The 20,768-nt window shown below is 43.1% G+C and overlaps 1 protein-coding gene across 1 annotated transcript in view; it reads right to left on the minus strand.

Moving 5' to 3' along the window:
* Nucleotides 1-20,768, minus strand: part of eva1aa (eva-1 homolog A, regulator of programmed cell death a) — a 78,713-nt gene extending 57,945 nt beyond the window's left edge. Inside the window, exon 1 of the mRNA XM_073492264.1 lies at nt 20,660-20,768. Coding sequence (XP_073348365.1) covers nt 20,660-20,768 — 109 coding nt within the window. The remainder of the gene's footprint in view (nt 1-20,659) is intronic.

The following is a 20,768-nucleotide window of genomic DNA, read 5'->3' on the forward strand; positions in this document are numbered from 1 at the left end:
TGCCACTCTTCATTTCTATTAGTGTGCTACTTCCTCGCTAGTAACCACGTTAACTTGCACCAAAACAACCAGCTACTATCAAGACTGTGAATAGGAACATTACATAAACCGTTTAATGGAACAAGCACCGCGTGAACTTTCGTTTAACCTCGGAGGCTGCTTCAAATCAAATAAAAGCCCTCATTCTTTTAAAACGCTCGAGTCTCACGGCTAACTCCACTTTCCCCATTAGGAGTCTTTGAGAGCTGCCAGTCAGCCTGTCAGTCACACGGGATAACTGAAGCCATCACAAAAGCCACCATTAACATTCCAGCCTGTGAGAAGGAAAGAGCAGATAAAGGAGAGTTGATCCCCTGGCCACTGTCATATAATGTCTTATCTGGACCATTTCGCCTACATACTCGTTGCTGAAGAGGAGAAATAAACACTCTCTTAGTCTTTAAAGTCAGCTGGATTCAAAACCTTGCTTGTTGAAGGCAACTTATAAAGCCTGGCATATGTAAGATCAGGTGTGGCTCACTGTGAGGTTCAGTGTCAAAGTAAGACACCGGCATTCAAAAACATAAAAGAAAATAATCACATTTCTGTCTCCAAATGTATCCAGTTAAAAATGCTACTATTTTTACTTGTAAACAGCGTCCGAAGCGAGCTCAAGCTTCCCTGTAAGTGCTCTGCAAACACGTCTTCAGATAAGTACACACACACACACGCTCACACACACTCACAAAGTGGACACACTGTCATTCGATTACCTGTATTTGGTTAGTGTTTGGTCGGGAAGAGGAAATAAACAGTTTGCTAACACACACATTAGCAGGGAGGCACACACGTGGACACACACTGAACACACACATTGTCCCCTTATCACCATGGCCACAGTTAAAAGGAGGAAGCGAAACAAGAGACATTCTCAGGCTGTGAAAGGTCAATACACTCACTTTAAATAGAGACAGTTATTAAACCACCGTAGCTCACAATAACAGTTTTCCACCTGTGGCTGGGCTGTGAAAATAGAGAACAGGTGCACATGTGCAATCCTATTTTAGGTTTATTTAGAGATTATTTGGATGCCACGGACCAAATTATCAGGATGTGAAGTAGAACCCGACCACAGCAGCTGTCTTTGCACTAAAGCTCAGACTTGTAGACATGTTACAGTTTTATTACCTGTATTTATCAATTTCATGCAAAATCACTTGCTAGTTGCCAAACTGCATTTGTCCAAATCATTAAGTTGCGATATATGTACATAGTGTGAACAACCCCATGATCATTAACGTGAAACAAGAACATTTTATTAAAGGATACGTTCACCCAAAAATAAAAATTTAGTCATTATCTACCAACCACGAATGCCGATGGAAAGTCAGGTGAAGTTCTACAAGTGGAGCTTCACGGCAAAACTGTGTTGCAGCATTCTCCTAAACAACTGAAGTAGATGGGGACTAAAAAATACGTCCATACGTCGTAATCCAAGTCTCTGGAAGCCCCAAGATCCAAAATTGATTTTAAAAGAGTGATTTACGGCCCTTTTTAAAGCAGAAAAATCTTTGTTACAGCCGCTAAGCTGAATGCTTTGGCGCTGGCCCCTTCTGAAGTTGGTGCACAACCGTCAATGGTGACAGTAATGACTTTTCAAATTAATTTGGGATCTCAGGGCTTCTGGAGATTTGGATTACGCTTTGTTTTTTTAATGCTTTAAACAAGTCTCCATCTACTTCAGTTGTTTAGGAGAATGCCGCAACACTGTTTTGCTGTTGAACTTCACAAATGTTAGGAAACATCACCGGACTTTCCATCGGCCTACTGCTGAGTAGATAATGACTGAATTTTACATTTTGAGTGAACTTATCCTTTAAGGCCTCCCGACACAGTATCCCTTTTGCGATTAAAAATTACACTGACGGCGTCTGCTGAAATTATGATTCTTTCTTTCACTTGTGTTGGCTAAACTAGTTTCTCCCCCGCTACAGTAATCTCCCTCGCTCACACACACAGGTCTGCTTTGCATGCCACATTCCACAAAGGGTGAGAGCGAACTTGGCATTTCCCCCTGGCAGCGAGACCACACACACACACACACACACACACACACACACACACACACAGGCATACAAAACGTCAACACAAACAACGTGGTAGGAACAAGCCTCGCTGCTTGGCTCTTGAAGCCAGGGTGTGTGTGTGTGGTGTCGGTGTAACAGTATCACTTTATTCGGGCTGGTTCCTGGCAAAGTGCCAGCGCCATGAGAGACCACGAGTTTGCGCGGCCCTCCGGTTAAGCGAGCCTCGGGTACAGCGGTGTATCCATGGAAACCGAGGTTATGAAGAGGGTGAAACGGAGAGGACTGAAGATGGATGATTGGGCCACTTGGAGGAGGAGCTTCTTGAGAGAGGAGATCGTTGAGCAACAGTTTGAGCGCCACTAACACCGCTACGCCTCCCTCCTCTCTACAAAAGTGGGACTGTGTGTGAAGGCAAACAGATTATCTCACACAAACCCTCAGGTGCTTTCCAAAGAATCCATTTCTCTTTCTTCCTCCTCCCACTCCCTTTCTCTGTCTCGCTCTCTCTTCCTCAGGATCGTCACTATTGTTCCCTTCACGCTACCTGTTGACTGAGGCCTCCTTTCAAGGCCAACGAATCAGGCGGGGTGAAGGCACCTGTGTAAACCGCCCAGCCAATGACAGGTGTCCCTCAGAGGCAGAAGGCCGAACAATGCTGGAGGAACACCCAGGCGTCTCTCCTTCTCCCTTCTCCTCCCTGTTTCTTTTCATGTGGGCCCAGACTCCTTCCTTAACTAGCTCCCTGCCCTTTCCCCTTAACAAAAGCGCCGCACTATTATGTCTGCTGGTTTGTTTATTCGGTCATTAAAAGACAGGAGGTTGCGGTCGCGATGCCGTTCGTGCACAAACAGGTTGTCTTGTCGTGACCTGGATTGAAAGGCGTGCCAGGTCCATTTAAGCGTGGGGATTTGTTATAAACAACTGCACCTGCCTTTTGTATCTATCGTCCAACACAGATGGGATCTTGTCATGTGACGCGACTTAACCTGTCAGAAGGCGAGAATGTCCGAGTTTTAGCTACAAACGCAATCTTTCAACCGATTGTAAAGCTCGAGAACCTTGTGATTTTTAGCCCCTCATTTGCGGTCATGTGATGACCCTCAAGTCTGACCCAGAGATGGAGGGGTCAGGTATGATGCAGATTAGTGATGGGCCACTATGTTGTGTCAACATGACACAGAAAGAGGGTGGAGAAAGCTTTCCTCCTCAGGATTCACTGATAAGTCACAACTGGTGCAGGCTACATACCAACGCAAACTTACAGCAGAGTTAGAGGTGTGTGATCTGTCCAGAAAATAAAAACAAATATCAATATGCAATCTCTTCTTTCAGTTTTGAAATGCCCTGTAGAATTTGCTCCATTAAAACATAACACTGCATTAATTATAATACGTCACCCAAGACAGTAAAGTATCTTGTCCGATACATAAAATAAAATACTTAAATCTCTAAGATTTGCATGCAAAAGTAAATCTAAAATGCCTTCAAGATAGATCCTGATCTGAAATTGTGAGATCACACACCCCTACCATAAGCAGGGTGTGGGTAAATATGCTTAAAGGATAAGTTCACCCAAAAATGAAAATTCAGTCATTACCTATTCATCCCCGTACTGATGGTAAGTCAGATGAAGCTTCGTAGTCCACAAAACCTTTCTGGAGCTTCGCAGAGAAACAGCATTGCAGCATTCTCCTAAACAAATGAAGTAGATGGGGACTTGTTTCAAAATAACTGAAAAAAGAGCACAAAATGGCTCCACACAGCTCATCTGGCAGAGGATGCAAATTACGTTTTTTCAAATGATTGATGACAAGTCCCCATCTACTTCAGTTGTTAAGTTGAATACTGCAACCCTGTTTTGCTGTGAAGCTCCAGAAATGTTATGTGGGCTGCGAAACTTCACCTGACTCTCCATCAGCATGAGGGTGAGCATATGATGACTGAATTTTCATTTTTGGGTGAACTTAGCCTTTAAAAATATTCAGCTATTTCTTCTATCCACAGCTGGATCCTCTACTGCAATCTTCCCTGCCTCACTTTTCAGGTCAGACTGCGAGTAAGCTCTGACTAATTCCCCTAATGGTCCACTAAGCTGAGGTGTCTGCCTGCTAAGCGAGCGACTACGACAGGTATTTCTGACATGAACTGAGGGCAGGTGGGGGGAACGAGGAAGGAGCGGTGAGAGAGGTAGTTCAGGTGGAGACTCCATTCTGTTACTCATGCTCAGGGCTTTCCCCTGCTTTTGAAAGATGCCGCCTCCTCCCATTGGCCGAGCCTGGAGAATGAACGAACAATGCACTGCAGCATGAAGCATTACTGACGTGGTATAATAGTGCAGGCTTAATGCTGCTTACTATTCAGCTGCTTACTCATTTTATGCTGCTTGTGAAGTCTTTTTTGTAAAGCCTCTTGCATTGGGCAAGAATGTGTCATATTGCAGAATATTAGAAGATTACAGCTTATCTTGACACCACAGAAGTGCCTGTTTACATTGTATTTTAGAGATAATCAACAGGCTGCATGAATAAGAGTCATATCTGCAGCCTCTTTAAAAGGATCATGTACGTATAATAAAGATACATCTGGAACAACACCTCAAAACGCATGGCGTAGAAGCTAAGTAGCCAAGATGTTTTTGAAAGCTAAAAATCAAAGGCTGTATCGTGTTTCATCTTGGTACATTAGGTATTTAGGCATTTACAGCTTCATGACTTTATTGGTGTTATTTTAAGCAAATTATAGCCATCAAACCATCAAATGTTCAAAGATGTAGAGCTGCAGGCCTGCTGCTGGAGAAGGAATTCCCTTTAAGTGGTGATTACTGGGACGAGCGGAGGTTTCCCTCAAAGACGCAGGCGGCGCTCTGGCAACAGTCGACAGAACGCGGTTGGAGATGAAGAGGGGAGGAAGGGGACGTGGAAAAGTAGAGATGAAGATGAGTGACGGGGAAGTAAAGAAAATCTGAAATAGACACCTGCTCAATAATCGAGTGTTGAATCAGATTCTGAAAAGATGCAGAGAGGGCGGTGGTTTTAATCGGACGAGGCAGCAAACTGACCATGAGAAAAAGAGCCGTACGGAGAACAGATCTTTAAAAAGTGAAGCCGCTGCTTACAGGATGTGGGCAGCAGAGAGTCCAAAGGCCGGAGCTGGTGGCTTTAGGCCCTGTAGTAATTACTTTCCTCCACAGACCACAGAAGGCGGCACAAGAGCCTGGAGCACGGCATGACTTTGAGATAAAACAACCGCCGTCTCTAAATCATGTGCGGTCAGAACTCTGCATTCACCTCTTCAGACCTTTAGCTGAAATATATGATACGCGAGCTGAATGAGACAGGTTGATGAGGTGTGCTGACATCAAATGAGACCGCAAAACAACAGAAGAAGAAAGCAGCAAAAGTTCACGTGGACGCCACAAAGGACACGCCACTACACAATGGACATGATGTCAAAGGAGATCTACGAGCAGCCGTTGCTGTAAACGTGCCAAGTACTGTCCTCGCTGCTAAGCCGTTCAGATTCGGGGGAAAAAGAAAAAAAAATGCATTCCTAAAATACACTGCATTCCTCTGCTTACAATACATTAGTCTTGCTACTATAGTCACGTTTTGGATTAACCTACTTTCTTGCTAATCTTGCTATGGGGCAGAGAAAGAGCACGGAGATATTTGGCTGAAACATTGGCAGTTAATTTGACATGAGTCAGAGCAGGATTACCTTTTCAAATACTCCAGTACTGTAATTGTGTGGCCCATTCAAAGTTCTTTCAAGTGCTGTAGTATGTGGGGAGTGAAGATTTAGCACATTAATTTGAGCAAACATGCACTGGCTTGCCATTTTTTGTACAGAATTGACAAATATTTGATTGATTCTTAGTACTGAAGAGGATCTATGAGTCTGTTAGCTCACATCGGCAAAGCTACAGTGTAGTAAAATATCCCTGAAAACCTTACATGAACAGGAAACTTTCTGTTGGAACAGTTGTTGTTATTTCACCTCCATTTGTGTGTGTTTTTGCTTCTTTTTTTATTTGAAAAAGGATATTTCTCTAATATGTACCAATCAGGATTTAGACAACAATTTGCTGAAAGATGATAAAACGAGATATTGCACATTTGGCTGCAGATTCATCATCACGAGACACTTCTTTGACATTAAATAGCCATTTGATCCATTGTTAATATAAGTATTGATTAAAGCCACTTTATGTTTTGAAAACAAGTGAGGAGCTTTAAACCTTCTCCTGTAAAAACCTAAACAGAGTTTGAATAAAGATTCACGAACAAACTATTCAAGATATTCCGAAAAGTAACATTTTCTGCAGTACAAGTGACGAAGGGTGTGTGAGAAGTGAGGTCTGGGATGTATTGACAGCATTAACAGGCAGCACGTGATGGCTGGTGCAGACTTCTTGGAATATTCACTGAACATGTTAACGTATACACAGACGCACTGTACGCTACACACAGCTTCTGAATGGGTGGGATGTCAGCTGAAGGGGCTTATTCTCATGAGGTTGGTCCCCTGGATTTAACCCCACTGAGCACCTAAACAACACAACTTCAAATCCACAGTATCCCCCCCCCCCCCAGGATATAAACCCAGCATGTGTTTCACACTTTGCTATCAGACTGATCAAACAACAGCTAATGGGATTGGGAAGACCAGTAAACAACATTCGCAAATTGAGACAAGGAGATAAGATGAGGGCGGCTTCATCTGTGCTTCCTGCAGCTAATCGAGGTGAAACTGACTTGTCACTTTCATGTAACAAGCTGTGACAGAACCATGTGCGTAAACATGGGCTATGTGGGTGCGTGCAGCATTAACATCCTGCATTTATTCTCACCTTTTTTCAATCTGTCGTCAGCAATGGCCGCCAGAAATGGAAAAACAAACCCATGTATTTAGATTTGGTTCACTGATGCACTAAAATTCTGCGGTCTGGAATCCAGAGGCAGAAGATGGGTGGAACTTGTTTTTAAATCACCACATGGGCTTAGCTCATGCTGTGTGAATCAATATCCTCAGGTGATGGGCTCCTTAATTTGAATGTCAGGGTTGCTAACATATCCCCCGTCCTCCCCCAACAGACAGAGACCGGAGCCTGAGCAGCTGAAATCATTAAAACCGGAGACACAAACACAAACACTCTGCTCGCCCGGCCCATGTCCTCCTCCCTGAGATGGGTTATCTTTCACCTACACACACTTGGAGGCACACACACACCTATGCTCACACATAAACCCACAGAGGCATGCAGACACAAACTATAACCTGCTGGACATAAACAACTTCTACACCCACCCTTGCCCGCACTTTCCTAAAAACAACCTATTTATTTGTTCACTCCATAACGTATGAACCCATTAGCAGCAGTCTCCTGGGCCTGTGTTATGGCCAAAAAAAGTTAGGAGTGTAGTGACACAGGATGAGTTTTTAACTGACTTGGCTCTACAACCCTCATCCCAACTTAAACTGGACACAGAATCCACACTATTGCCAGAAAACATCGAAGTTGCATGATTCTGAAAAACTCCTGGATTACATTAAATACCACCTTCTGAGATATCCACTCATGGAAACTACAGCATGGTTATGGTTTGGGAAAAACGGTGGTTATGGCAACCACAGTGTGGTTGAGGTATGATTAGGGTTGGGCTGCTAAAACATTTGGTTAAGGGAAGCAAAACTTTAAGCCAATCCAACAACTCGACATTGACGCCCTTACTTTCCCACTCGCTACATTACTGGGTGCATTACTTTCTATGTCAGGACTGAGAACTTTTAAACGAAGAGTTGACTCATTTCAATAATAAATCTTGGGTAACTATCGATTGATTTAATGATTAATATCAGCTCATGGTTGACGTGTGACGGTGGCAAATTCTCGCTTCAGTATAATAGATGTGATTGTCAAACACGGGATTTGCATGTTGAAGTTGTATTAGAGGAAATGATAATGTGATGAATGTGTTTCTTGTTTCAGGCAACAAGGTGGAGTTTTATCTGCGAAGAGAGAAGGGGATTAAATAGAGAGAACTGGAGGGATGTCACATGCTAAGTCAGACACATATCAGGAGGGGATGAGGAATTCATTCTCTGGAGGAGAACATGAACACAACGCGCTCCTCCTGCTTGTTCACAACCACACACAGCCGAGGAAACATCCACACTAAACGGTGCAGTTTAAATGAAACCACAAGAGAAGCTTGTCATGTTAGCAACAAGGCCGCGGTCGATGTTTCAGGTTCTAGGCGTCAGTTAACTCCCGCAGACAATGAGAGGACGTCCACCTGTGGGTCTGTCGTTTAAGCTCATCCCGAGGGGGTACTCGCTATAAAACATCTGCCGGGTCGGAGGTGGCCTCACGGCTGGAGAGTGGCCGCTGCGTCTACCCAAGGCAGTCCCCCAAAAACCAAACACTGGTCCCACCCAAGTCCTCCCATGACCTCTGTTAGCACGTGCCTCTCCTTACGACCCCTGGGGGTCAAAGGGCACTAGGTGAGAGGACGCTTTCACTCCGAGTCCCTGAGCGCGTGTGTTGTGTGTGTCTTCTGATGGGATGTGGGGGTGACGGGTGACAGAGTTGAGGGGCACAGAGGTTCCCGGGAACACCCTCTCTGGTGTTTGGATGCATGTCCAGACGCCCACAGAGAAAGTGTGTGACACAAAGAAAGAGATGGAGAGAGAGAGAGCCACAGGAAGAGAAGTCTGTCATTTTAATGGTCACTTTTATGGCCTGGGAGAGTTGGGTGGCAGCCAGACTGCTCCATTACTGACCGCAGTCCGGCAGACACCAGACAGATGCATCAGTGTGTGAGCTTTATTGTCACCAAGTGAACGACAGATGTATCTTTCTTGAGTCAAAGTCACTGCAGGATTGGATTTAAGTGATTGTTGGGTGGGGCAGTGGAAGCCTCAGGCTGAGAGAAGAGGTCACAAAGGAGCGATCTCCTTTCACTCATTTTCTCTGCTGTTGAGCAGTTTACTGAGAGACATGTCAGGAAATTGACTCGGGCTGCAACTAATGATTATTTTCTTTATCCATTAATCTGCTGGTTACTTTCCAGATTCATCTTTTATACTATAAAATATCAAAAACTAAGAATCGATTATTCCCCACACTTAATCTAAAGGTTTCTATACTGCATGATGTTTGTCTTCTGCTCACTGCAATGCTTCATCAGAGTCAATGCTGGCTTTTCCCTTCAGTTTTTCCTTTTGACTCATTATCAAAGAACCAGATATTTTCCAACACAGTCGCTTCTCTTTTGCAAGCCTTTGTGCCCCACAGCAGCAGGACACCTGACATTATTCATGCAGAAAATGAGCACGGCTTTTACTCAGAATGATCGCACTTTGCAACCCTATTCCTTTCTCCAAACCCCGGCATCATTGTGATCCAGTTGCCTTCAATCGCTCCATCACTTCCTGCCCTTCTCTATTTTTGCCAAAAGCCCACAAAATCCCCTAAAGAAAACAATAATTAGTTTTTAATGCAGTAACAGCAAGACAGCATACCTCTATCGAGGTTCAAACATGCGCTGTGAAGAAAACAAGAGGTATTTCCTTTGAAAAAAAAAGGGAGGGTAGGAGTGGGTGGGCACCGAAAGGCTGAGCTTTTTGGGGGAATTAACAAGCTTATCAGGGGGGCTGCTCTGTGAAAACAAGCAATAGGACAAGTCCTGAGGAGCTGAGGGAGTGAAAAGCCGTCTGCAGCATGTCCAATGGGACTTAGCAGGGAGATCTCCTTCCATTTACAACAAACGCAGACAGATCTGCAGGAATGAGCAGACTAAATGTGAAAGCTTACCTTATTCATGCCCTATTCATTCAGAGTTTCACGGAGAGTTTGTTTTTGTAGCTACCAAGTTAGCGGGGTCTCCTCAGGTAAAGGTTGACGCCTGCGGAGTGGATCGGCCGGATGGATTGTTTGCCTTGTTTCTATCTCATAATCGCTGTCGTTGAATTTGTTGTCTAATACTTTTTTTTCCTGGTTTCAGTACTTTCAGTGCTTTCAGTAGAAAATTAAAAGGCTAACTTCAGTTTTTTATCTTTTACTGGACGAGTGTTTAGCTCAGGGGAATGAATGAGGAATGAATCTCTCATCAAACTTGCATCGCATCACATCGCAATGCAGCGCAACGCTCAATAAACTGACACAACCAATGACATCCAACCAGAACATCTACCAACCAGTCAGCCAACGTCCCCTGTTCTTGAACTAGTCACTAGTTATCATTACAGTTATTTTATACATTTAAGAATTGTTCCATCTAATCGTCCAGCTATAACATGATTCAACAATGACACCATGCTGCAGATGAACAGTTTGTCTGAAGTCTGCCTGGTAAAAATGATTTTAACTGAAACATGGGGGAAAAAAAACAAAAACGGGTAAACCTCTCTCCCCTCTCTCTCCACTTCCCACCCCCCTTACCTGAGCTAGCCGGAGGGGCCAGTAAGCAACAGATTAGCAGTGCTTTGGGGAGCAGGCTGCTGTAGCGTGCTGTAATGCAGACTGTCAGTCCGACACAGTTGGGGGGCTACACAATGCCTCCTTGTTCAGACTGGCCCTTCTGTGCCCCACCTCACTACCTCTCCATCTCTCTCTGTCTCTTTCTCTCTTTGCCTCTGGGGGTTTTAATCAAACCATAAAAAAACAAATAGTGTTCAAAATGTGCTCACCCCCTCTCCTATAATGAAGAAAGAATGAGGTGAAGAGGGAAGAGAGATCAAGGCGGACGTGTTGACTCATAAGCGAAACATAAATCAGCTCCCAGGAAACAGGATAAAAGCGACAGAGGGGAGGAGGAGGGGCATCAAAGCATGGTCGACATTCTCCGAGATGCAGGAGCAGGAAAGGTGCGTGCGTTCGGAGTTTGCGTGTGTGGGCGTCGTGAGCGCATAAGCGGGATGGACACGGCCGGGGGAAGATAATCGCCGGTGCACACACCCACCAGACTCTTTCTCAACACTTGTTTTCTGTTTGTCTGCAGCTCAGTTTCATCCTCGCGCTGGCTGGTGCGACACCCTGTGCTTGCAGCAACAGGTATCCGATTCTTAAATAAGCTCTCGGCTCACAAGGTGAACACAAGAAGAGTCAAAAAATGACAAATGGGACTGCATTATTAATTAATTACACAAAACAGAGATAGCTCCCTATAACTGCACCTGCATGCAACTACGTCGGGGTGTCACTCAAGAATCTTCTTCATGTGTTTGGCTGTGTTTTCTTTGGGGCTTCTCGACACCTCCCTCGTGCAAGAGAGGGCAAGTGCAAACACACGCCTGCAATGTCTACATATATATCTATACAATGAAGGAATTAGACCTCATCTTCCCTCCCCAATAACAGTTATTACTATAGAAACAATCCAGCCCAACAGCTGATTGGGCGATTTGGGTGTTTTTTAGGGATAGACAGAAATCTATGCAAAATAATGATTATCATATTAAGAGCTGACTGGTTGAGCAGTTTTCTGCTGATTATAAGTCTTGATTAGCTGGTAGTTAGGTCTCCTCAACTGCAGTTTGAATGCAGTCTGGGTTTAATCCGGGAGTTTCACCCCAAAATCAGGAATGAGACAGAGACTGTCTGAAAAAGTGACATCTACCTACTCTCACTCAAATTATAGTGATTTGTTTTGGACAACAGCCAAGGTAAGCCCTCAGTCAGCATACAGATAACACACATTACAGTATGGTATATGGCTGAGACACTGAGGGAGTGTTCACAGCTGTAGTTTGGTTCATTTGACCAGAGTCGTGAGAATTTGCGGGAAGGAATTATCTCCTTTCCTTTCATAAAGGATGATTCAGTGTTAGCTTTGCTAAAAGAGATAAGAAAGGAAGCACTGAAGAAGCTTTATTTAGAGAATTCAACCAGCTCTTATCACAGCTGCCACCCAGATACCGCCAAGTCTTTTCACTCAGAAAAAAGACTATTCAACCACAGTCTGTGTGTGGCACACTGAAAGAAGTATTTCTGAATTTTAAAGCAAAGGATTCGTTTGGAGGGGATTGACAGAATGGTAGGAGACAATAACAGTGGCAGGATTTGGACTTTGGAAAGACAAAAGTGTTCTGGTCCAGATTATGTTGCAAACATAAAGTTCCACAGTTGGCAATTATCATCCTGCTTTATCAGGACCACATGAACCCATACTGGGAAGTCAAAGAGCTGAGTCAGAGCAAATTGAAAAAAAACAAACAAATTTAGTTAGTGTTTGGGCACTTAGTCTCACTCATTACATGGAAAAGAAAACAACCTCTGTTTTAACTCCTGTTCACTTTCTCCATGACCAACTTTTTCAGGTGGTCACCGGCCCAAATGAACCAAACTAGACATACAAACACAACAGAGTGTGCTTGGAGTGAACCAAGCAGGTTTGGTGTGAAAGTACCCTCAGAGGCCGATCAAACCAACACCGGCAAAACCAGTGATCTCTTGTGGTACAACACGCCTGGCGTGCGCTCCTCTCCCTTTCGAGCGATGTGTTTTTCCACTGATTTTTAGAAGCGAAATATTTTCAGGCTCACCGCGCTGTTTTGTCAGAGTCACGCTGTTCTAAGGCATTTTTGAAGCAACTGTGCCTGTAGCAATGAGTCTCTGTGTGATCAGATGTTATACAATATTTTCACCAAAATAAGGGCATTTATGCGGGTTGTTAAATACAGATATACTCCATTTACACTGCAAGTAGTCGACTTTTTGTTGCTTTGTCGCCAATTTTTTTCCTTCTTTTTGCCTCTCTGTTACATTCAACGTCGCAAATGTGCCATCAAACAGGCAACAGTAGAAAGCAGCATGGAGGAAAGTGACAATTTTTCAGTGGTTACTATATTAAAAAAGTAACCAACCTGAGAACTTCAACTTATATTAAAGCATTGTGCCGGAAAAGGGGTGACAATTAGCGTATCCACCCAGTCGTCATCTTTCCATCACTGCTGATTGGAGCTAGAGATGACACACTTTAAGAGTACCATTACCTTTGCACAGATAGAACAAAACGCTCAGTGAGACAGCACAGAATCAGAGAAAGAGAAAATCTTTACTGCATGCAAAACAGTTTTGCGTGACAAGTGTGTTTCTGTTCTCTGTGTGGTACCAGGACACTTACTGACATACCGGGACTTAATTTAGTGTAATATTGCCCCAACAGCAGCCAAATCATTTATTAAGCATTACCTCAGTCAGGATGAGGTCTCCTCCCACACATATTTTGGCAACGAGACAAAAACGTATTTTGATTGGTGCACATTCATATGGTTTATATGCTGGGACTTGACTCAGTTGAGACAAAGCTCGCCTTTAAGGCTACATCCGCTTTGAACACATTTTCACATTCATCTTGTCAGCGCTTCTGTATTAAGCGCTTTGTTCTTCCATTTAATTTCCGTCAGCGCATTGTTGTTCTCACAAAACCACTGATATGTATAATTTAAAGAAAGCTCAAGCTGTATAACATACTTCCCAGCAATTCCCTTTTTAATCACTCCACAGTGAAGCTGTTTCTTTTTACTGCAGCGCGATGTGGGATAATTTATTGTCCTCACGCTGAACTTGAAATGAGCAGTGCTGAAGAGTTGTTTCCTGTTGTAAACAGCCATCTCTCATCACCAGCAGCACACTGTTGTTCCCCGACATGATGTCAACCTCTGCTTTATGTGTTTGTTTATGTACTTATTGTATCCAGGGGGACTCGCACAGTAGGTCCCGTCTTTCATCGCTATCATGTTGTGTCAGGCCAGACCTCACACACCCCACACACATACAGACGCAAACACATATCTACAAGTTATCTACGTTACATCTCAAAGCTGTCTGCACCCATAGGCTCTTTAGTTTCACATTTCTTATTAGACTGCAAGAGGAGTCTTGTTAGTACCAAACTTTATAGACGGGATTTACGCTGCTATACATAACCAGCATTGCTCAGCTATTAATGATACATGTCACTCATAAGATAGCTAGATATGATGTTTCAAATGTCGGCGATGCTTTCTTAGCGTGCTAGATGTAAACTTTTCTGTAATGTGAAGCTGGAAAAGCCTCCGTCTCAGTTACCTCAGGGTTTAAATAACCTTCTGTAGGTTGGTTTCTGATGGCTGTTTCTATTTTAGCTGGCAAAATACCAGAATCGTGTCTCTTTTTCTCTGGCAAAGAAATTGTCTTTGAGTGTCAATCTCTTAGCTGTTTGGTTATCTATAACTTTTGTTACTTGCATTTTATCAAAGCAACACCTAAATGGATTTAGTGAGGGATTTGAAAGGATTTAGATTTGATAAGCGGATTCGAAAAGTAGATTCAGAGTTGCTAAAATGCTATCAAACCCGAATCAAATCCTTCTGCAACGTGTCTCTGGTGAATTAAAAATTTTAAGGTTTTGGTTATTTATCTTTATTTATATATAGTTTGAAGGGCTGCGAGAGCTAGGGCACATGCATTTCATTACATTTCAATGTACATGGTACTTTTTAAAGCTGCACTATGTCGTTTTTCAGAAAAAGTTTTAGTCATAAGAGAAAAAAATGCACTAATATTATCAACAGAGCGCAAAGAAATATCCATTTTTAATGTTTTAGTGTAGCAGTTCATGTATTCTGTCGCAGAGATATCTTCTGAAGTTAGCATACTAAACAGCTAGCCCGGGCCCATCATTTCTTATAATAACACTCCAAGCTTCCAATCGGGATCCCTAGCTGCATGGCTAATTGAGCTACCTAGCTAACAGAAGCTACCATTAGCAGTTGCTCTGGTGATATGCTGCCCCCTATTTGTTTGGAGTTGGACTTTCACTGATGGCCAATTCGTACATATTGCAACTTTAAAGGACAACACAAGTTGATTCTGTTTTACTTTGTTTATATTTGCTGTACTCTGCTTCAAACAGTGTTCTGGGGACCTTATTTTCCTCTGAGGAACACTTATTTATTCAGTTATATTATTCATATTTCTGAGATTCTGAATTTCTTTTCCAAAACTACACATTGCACCTTTAAGTTTGGTACATTTACCAATCAGAAACCAATGCAGCATGATAGTTAAACCTGAAATCATTTGGGTGCTGTCGCAAAACAATACAAGACGTAAAGAATGCACACTTTTATCAACTCCCAGTGCCTGTGTGTTTTGATGCCACCATGAAATGAATCGAAACGTCTTGACAGTTCACTCCTTTCAGAACCTAACTCACAGACTATTCTTTGAATAGCGTCACCTTCCCCACCCCCTCTCTATTTAGTTGTAGAGAAAAGCAGCCTTATGCCAGGCCCTCGCTGTCCGCCTCGCCGCCTGCCTCCACCGCAGTAGACAAAACAAGCGGGAGGCAGGATTTGTTTAGACAGAGCTCACCTGGCGCACACAGACACAGAAACAGTGATCAGACGAGCCCTGGGGAGGAGCAGAGGCAGCGAGGAGGTGGTGGGGAAAGCCTGTGAGCGTGCGAATGGGGGAAGGGAAGGGTCTGAGAGGGGAGAGCATGGGGTTCAGTGTGCTACTCTTATCCAGGGCCACGCAAAAATCAGAGAGGATTAAGACTCGAGGGGCCTCGAGTAGCGCTCAGTAGTAGGTGGAGGGGTGTGTTTGTGTGTTTGCGTGGGGGTAGCAGGCAGTTAGGGGTAGCTTAATCCAGGACTTGCCCATAGGGTGATAGCATAGGTGGATTTGTGTCAGGCAGCTTAGAGCACTGGCTCAGAGGGAAGCAATCAGCTGATCTGTCACCATGGAAGGATCAAACTCTCCAGTGTTTTATATCACAAGATTAAATGGTTAAAGGATTTCATCAATATATATTTAGAAGGGCTTCAACCAGGGCTGGGCAATAAATCTGTATTATATCGTTATGGTGACATATGACTATATATCATCTTAGAGTTTGGATATCGTGATTTTGCATAAGTGTTGTACCAGACTGTTCTACTTGAAAAGGCATCCCTGTGATATTGTTGCAACATCGATGTTGAGATGTTTTATGACATTTGAGTTTGTTGCCCCACAAATGAAGTGCTTTTGAGTAGATTTCAAAACTTTGGGACATTATTTTAAGGTCAGATTACCTAGCTCTACCTTCAGCTGTTGCAAGAAATCTAACCACTATTTTTCCATGAAGGAAGTTATGTTTTTGCCAATGTCTGTTTGTTCATTGGCTGGTTGGTTTGTCAGCATGATTACAAAAAACCTACAAAACGATTTCCACAACAATTGGATGGAAGATTGGTCTCAGCCCAAAATAGACCCCATTAACTTCTGGTGAGGATTTAATTATGTATTATTTGAAGTAGCAAATCCTCACATTTGAAAAGCCGAAGGCATGAAATGTTTGCCACTTTCGCTTAACGAATTACTTGATGATTAATCGTTTATCAAAATATTTGCTTATTGATTTTCTGTGGAAGATTTCATTAACTGACAGCTTGCCTGTTTGTTTCAGTTGTAATTGTTTGATCAATACTCAAGCATCTTCAGTTTTAGAGCTGAGTTTTTTTTCTTCCTGGAACAAAAATATGGCTGTAGAGACATGGCTCAAAGACCAAGTATGTATGTAATGTGTTAAAACAATGAACACGGGACAGTTATTGTAAGAACCCACTTTTGCACATTAAATTATGCTGTTTCTTTGGATTGTAGAGCTTTTTACAATAAAGAAAAGGATCTAATTATGGTTAAAGTGATCATCACAATTATTCAGCTCACAATTTAATTCATTACAATTATCCAGCTGTCTCTGAGAACAAATTAGGTTGACTGCATGTTAACGCCTTAAACTGACTGAAAACTGTTTTAACTGCATTCTCAAACCCTGCACGAGTGTGCTTTACTGTTCACATCTTTTCATCAAGGATAACTGAAGAAAAACAGGAGATCTAAATGAAAAACATCAAAACTGATAAAAATCAACTACATCTTCAAAATTCATGACCTAAAAAATGGCCTTCTGTTGACTTTTCCTTCTTCCTTTCCTGACATTGGTCAACACGTGTGATGAGGTTCGACAGGGGGGGAACAAAGAGCAAGATGGATGATGACTCCCCCTCACCACACACTCACAGTTACTATGGGTTGACCTCAGTTGACCCCTTGGCCCTTCAACAGCCTCATATCCCATTGACTGGGGTTAAATAGGGGTTTTGCCTGCAGGGTTTTATGACACAGAAGAGAAGAAGAGTGGCTTCACTGTAACATTTTTGGCCGTAAACAATGCAGCGATTCTGAAATGTTCTACGGTTAAAAGAAACACACAATACCACATCTGTGTTTTGTTTGCTTGCAGATGAAGCCAGGCGAAAGGTCCAGGTGTAGAAAAAAAGAAAAAAGCTCGCCTCCTGTTATTGTTTTGACCTTTCTCCAAACAGTCCTGCATTCATCACTTAATTTTCCCTTCACAACCATGTGTTGACAAAAATGATTATCTGTTTTCTGTCTCTGTCAGCAGTTGACTGCATCCAGCAGGAGACAGAAAGGCAGAAATCACAGCCAGTACTTAGACACACCTGCCAAAAAGTACGAAGACCTCATTTATGTAGTTTGGGGGAAGAAGAGAAAAGATCTTTATTGACTGATTTTCTTTTCTACCTAAACAAACTAAACAAACAACTTTCTTTGCTGTCATGACTGAATAAACAAACTGACCTTAAAGGACAACACAGTTTCATGCTATTTTACTACTATGTTTATATGTGACGGACCCTGCCACCTTTCCAGCTTCAAACAGTGCTCTGGGGTATATTATAAGTATAGGGCTGTGCCTGCGATTATTTTCATTATCAATTAATCTGCTGGTCTGAAAAATGCCAGGAAGTTGTGAAAATACCCCAAATTTTCTCTTTACCATCGATTAAAACAAAGAAAAACATATCCTCAAAACAGAGAAGCTGGCACTTGAGCTCATGAAATGATGGCAATGATTTATCAGTGTCTTCAGATCCACTTATGAATGAATTAACCAGCCACGTCAGCTCTATTTTACTGTTAAAACATATCAGGTACCAGGTGCAGGTGTGGTCTGGATTTGCACAATAAAAGCAATTAAGCAAGACATACATGTCTGCTAATGGATGCTTTGCTGCTAGCTGTCTGATAAAGAACAGTTACATAACGAGCTGAGCGCTCATAACCTAAACAAATACATACAGGAGAGGAGACAGTAAGGGTACAAAAATCAACAATCGAGTCTTGATAGCTTGTCAAATGAAGAGCATTAAAGGCGTAATACGTACGAATTTCAGTGTAAAGCATTTCAAAATGTATTAAAATGGTCCATGTTTGGCGTTATACCAAATATGTCTATGTATATTGTGTAGCAGAGATATCGACTGAGGTAAGCACGCTAGCCCTGGGCCTGAATACCTCTTTCTCCCGATGATTCAAAGCTCCTGTGCTGGCAGTGTCAACACCAAGGTGCCCTCCAGCACTCCAGCTAGCTGCACGGCTAACTTAGCTAACAAGCTAACAGCAGCTACAGTCTCTCCAAGTCTTTGAAATGTCAAAGAATTTTGAAAGAATGCTCGTCACAATTTCCCAGAGACCGACGAGATATCCTCAAATGGCTTCTTTCGTCCAAACAAAAGTCCAAAACCCCAAGAAAACTTAAACTATCGACCAAGCATCAAAATTGTTGGCAATTAATTTCATTTCAATTGAGTAATTGATCCATCAACTTGTCGTTGCAGCTCTTCTTGCTACGTCTGTTAGCCCCGGGGCTAACAAGTGTGCACAGCTCGCTCCATACCTCTAATTAGCCATTCAGGCGGCTGTATAATAGAAGATGATAACAGGGGAAGAGAACAAATTAAATTACCCACCAACATACTGTAGTTTGTTTCCATTGCTGCAGTGCGCTCAAAGACGCTGCTGAAATACGAAACTGCCATTACACCAGTTTACAAATGATCCAGAAACAAGACACATAGAGAAGCATGAACCAAAAATAGTGTGTGATAAAATTAATTAATCTTATGACACTTGAATCTACAGTTGGTTTCATTCAACACACTGGCAGATGTTCACTGATGTGACCAGATAGTCCACTATCACTGATCCAACCATGTGACAGATGTTAAATTAAAACCCACCACTCCTGTCACCCTGCACCCTGGCAGCACCTGTCAATCACAGCACTCCTCTCAGTCTCCAGGGAGACTCCAGCTGGTCGAGAATGTGAGGACTGAAGGATTTCTTTGTCCCTGAGGTATTCTGAGCCTGTCCCCTTTTGTCTCATTTCATTCACAGGTCAGCATTTCTGTAAATGCAACAACAAAAATTGCATCTGGGGACTCCATTTCAACACCGGCGTCCCCTGAGGGCCTACGGGAAAAAAAAATCTGATCTCAGCGCCACGAGAAGGAAAGGAAAATCTCAACATGATCCTTCTGGAGAGCAAAGTTTGCAACGAGCCACTGAAAAGTCCAGAGGTAAAACTTGCACCAAAGCTGAGATTTCAACAAATTAACTCCTGCCTATGACACAGTATCCAAGTAGCAAATCTAATCTGGACTCAGCTGCTTTAATTAACTTCTCAATCCCAGGAATTAAGACCAAACCAGCCACCACTGACACATCCCTCCCAATTACAGCCACACAACCCCGTTAACAGCCCCTCACCACTCTATGATCTTTAGCAGCTCATTAGGCAGCAACACGGACACATGTTCGCACACAGGATCATACGCAGAGGGCATCGTACATACATCTGCTCTTTAGCACCTTTTTCCCCACGGTGTTAGTCTGCTCCTTTCCAGCCATTAGACCCATTAGAGGCCAATTAACACCGACACAAAGCTCCCTTCCTGTTTTATGGCACTGTAAACAAAACCTGCAGGCTCGCCTTTGGGCTCAGCAGAGCTCAATAGCCTATAATACAGCACAGAATAACTCATTAGTTTAGTAATATGCTGCCTTTTCTAAGCAGATATAAAGGCCTGCAGATTCAGGTCACATAGGATGGTGCTTAGCAGTTAAAGGCAGGTTCCCACGTTATGATGTGAGCACTTGCTTTGACTTTAAATATGATTGTGTGCATAATGATAAAAACTGATATGTAGTCGGCACTTGCTTTCTTCTCTTGGCTGTAAAGGACAGCACTTGCTCCAGACAATAGTTCCCATCTAGTGACACATTAACCCATTTATCTCAACGGCATCAATAGATATGAGCTGCAGATAGTGTGCTCTGCTGATAACAACCAGCCCTTACAGCCAGATGGCTGAAGTTAAAGGGGAACCTGTTGCTCCAAGTGCCTCATGTGGGTCATTCTCCACAGAATGTGTCAGAATACGCGCGATCGGGGTCTTTCAAGCTGCGTTTTACCCGGTTTGTGGAGTAAACATCTGAGTGTGCATGCTGCAGCACGCCACAGGCACGGGTCGTCCTGAGAGGAAGAGGCTGATGCGACACTGAAATCACCCCTCGGTTGTTGTTGGAGACGTTAAAAAAAAACACGCGTATTTCATCCCCTAGGCTGCAGAATGTGTATTTCCCACGCGTAAAGACAGGATGGAGCGTAAACGAAGCGACACGAGCAGACTAAAACAAGCGCTGATCACCGTTTCAACCCTTTTAAAACAGCTCCACACTACTTTCACCCCACCTGAAAAGTCTGAGGATCCCTTGGTGAGGTCGCAGAGGACGGTCAGACACGTTATTCCCAACAGGAGCGCATAAGTGACGGCTGAGAGAGTCCCATCTGAGCAGAACAT

The sequence above is a fragment of the Pagrus major genome, chromosome 22 (assembly GCF_040436345.1).
Source record: "Pagrus major chromosome 22, Pma_NU_1.0".
Taxonomy (NCBI): domain Eukaryota; kingdom Metazoa; phylum Chordata; class Actinopteri; order Spariformes; family Sparidae; genus Pagrus; species Pagrus major.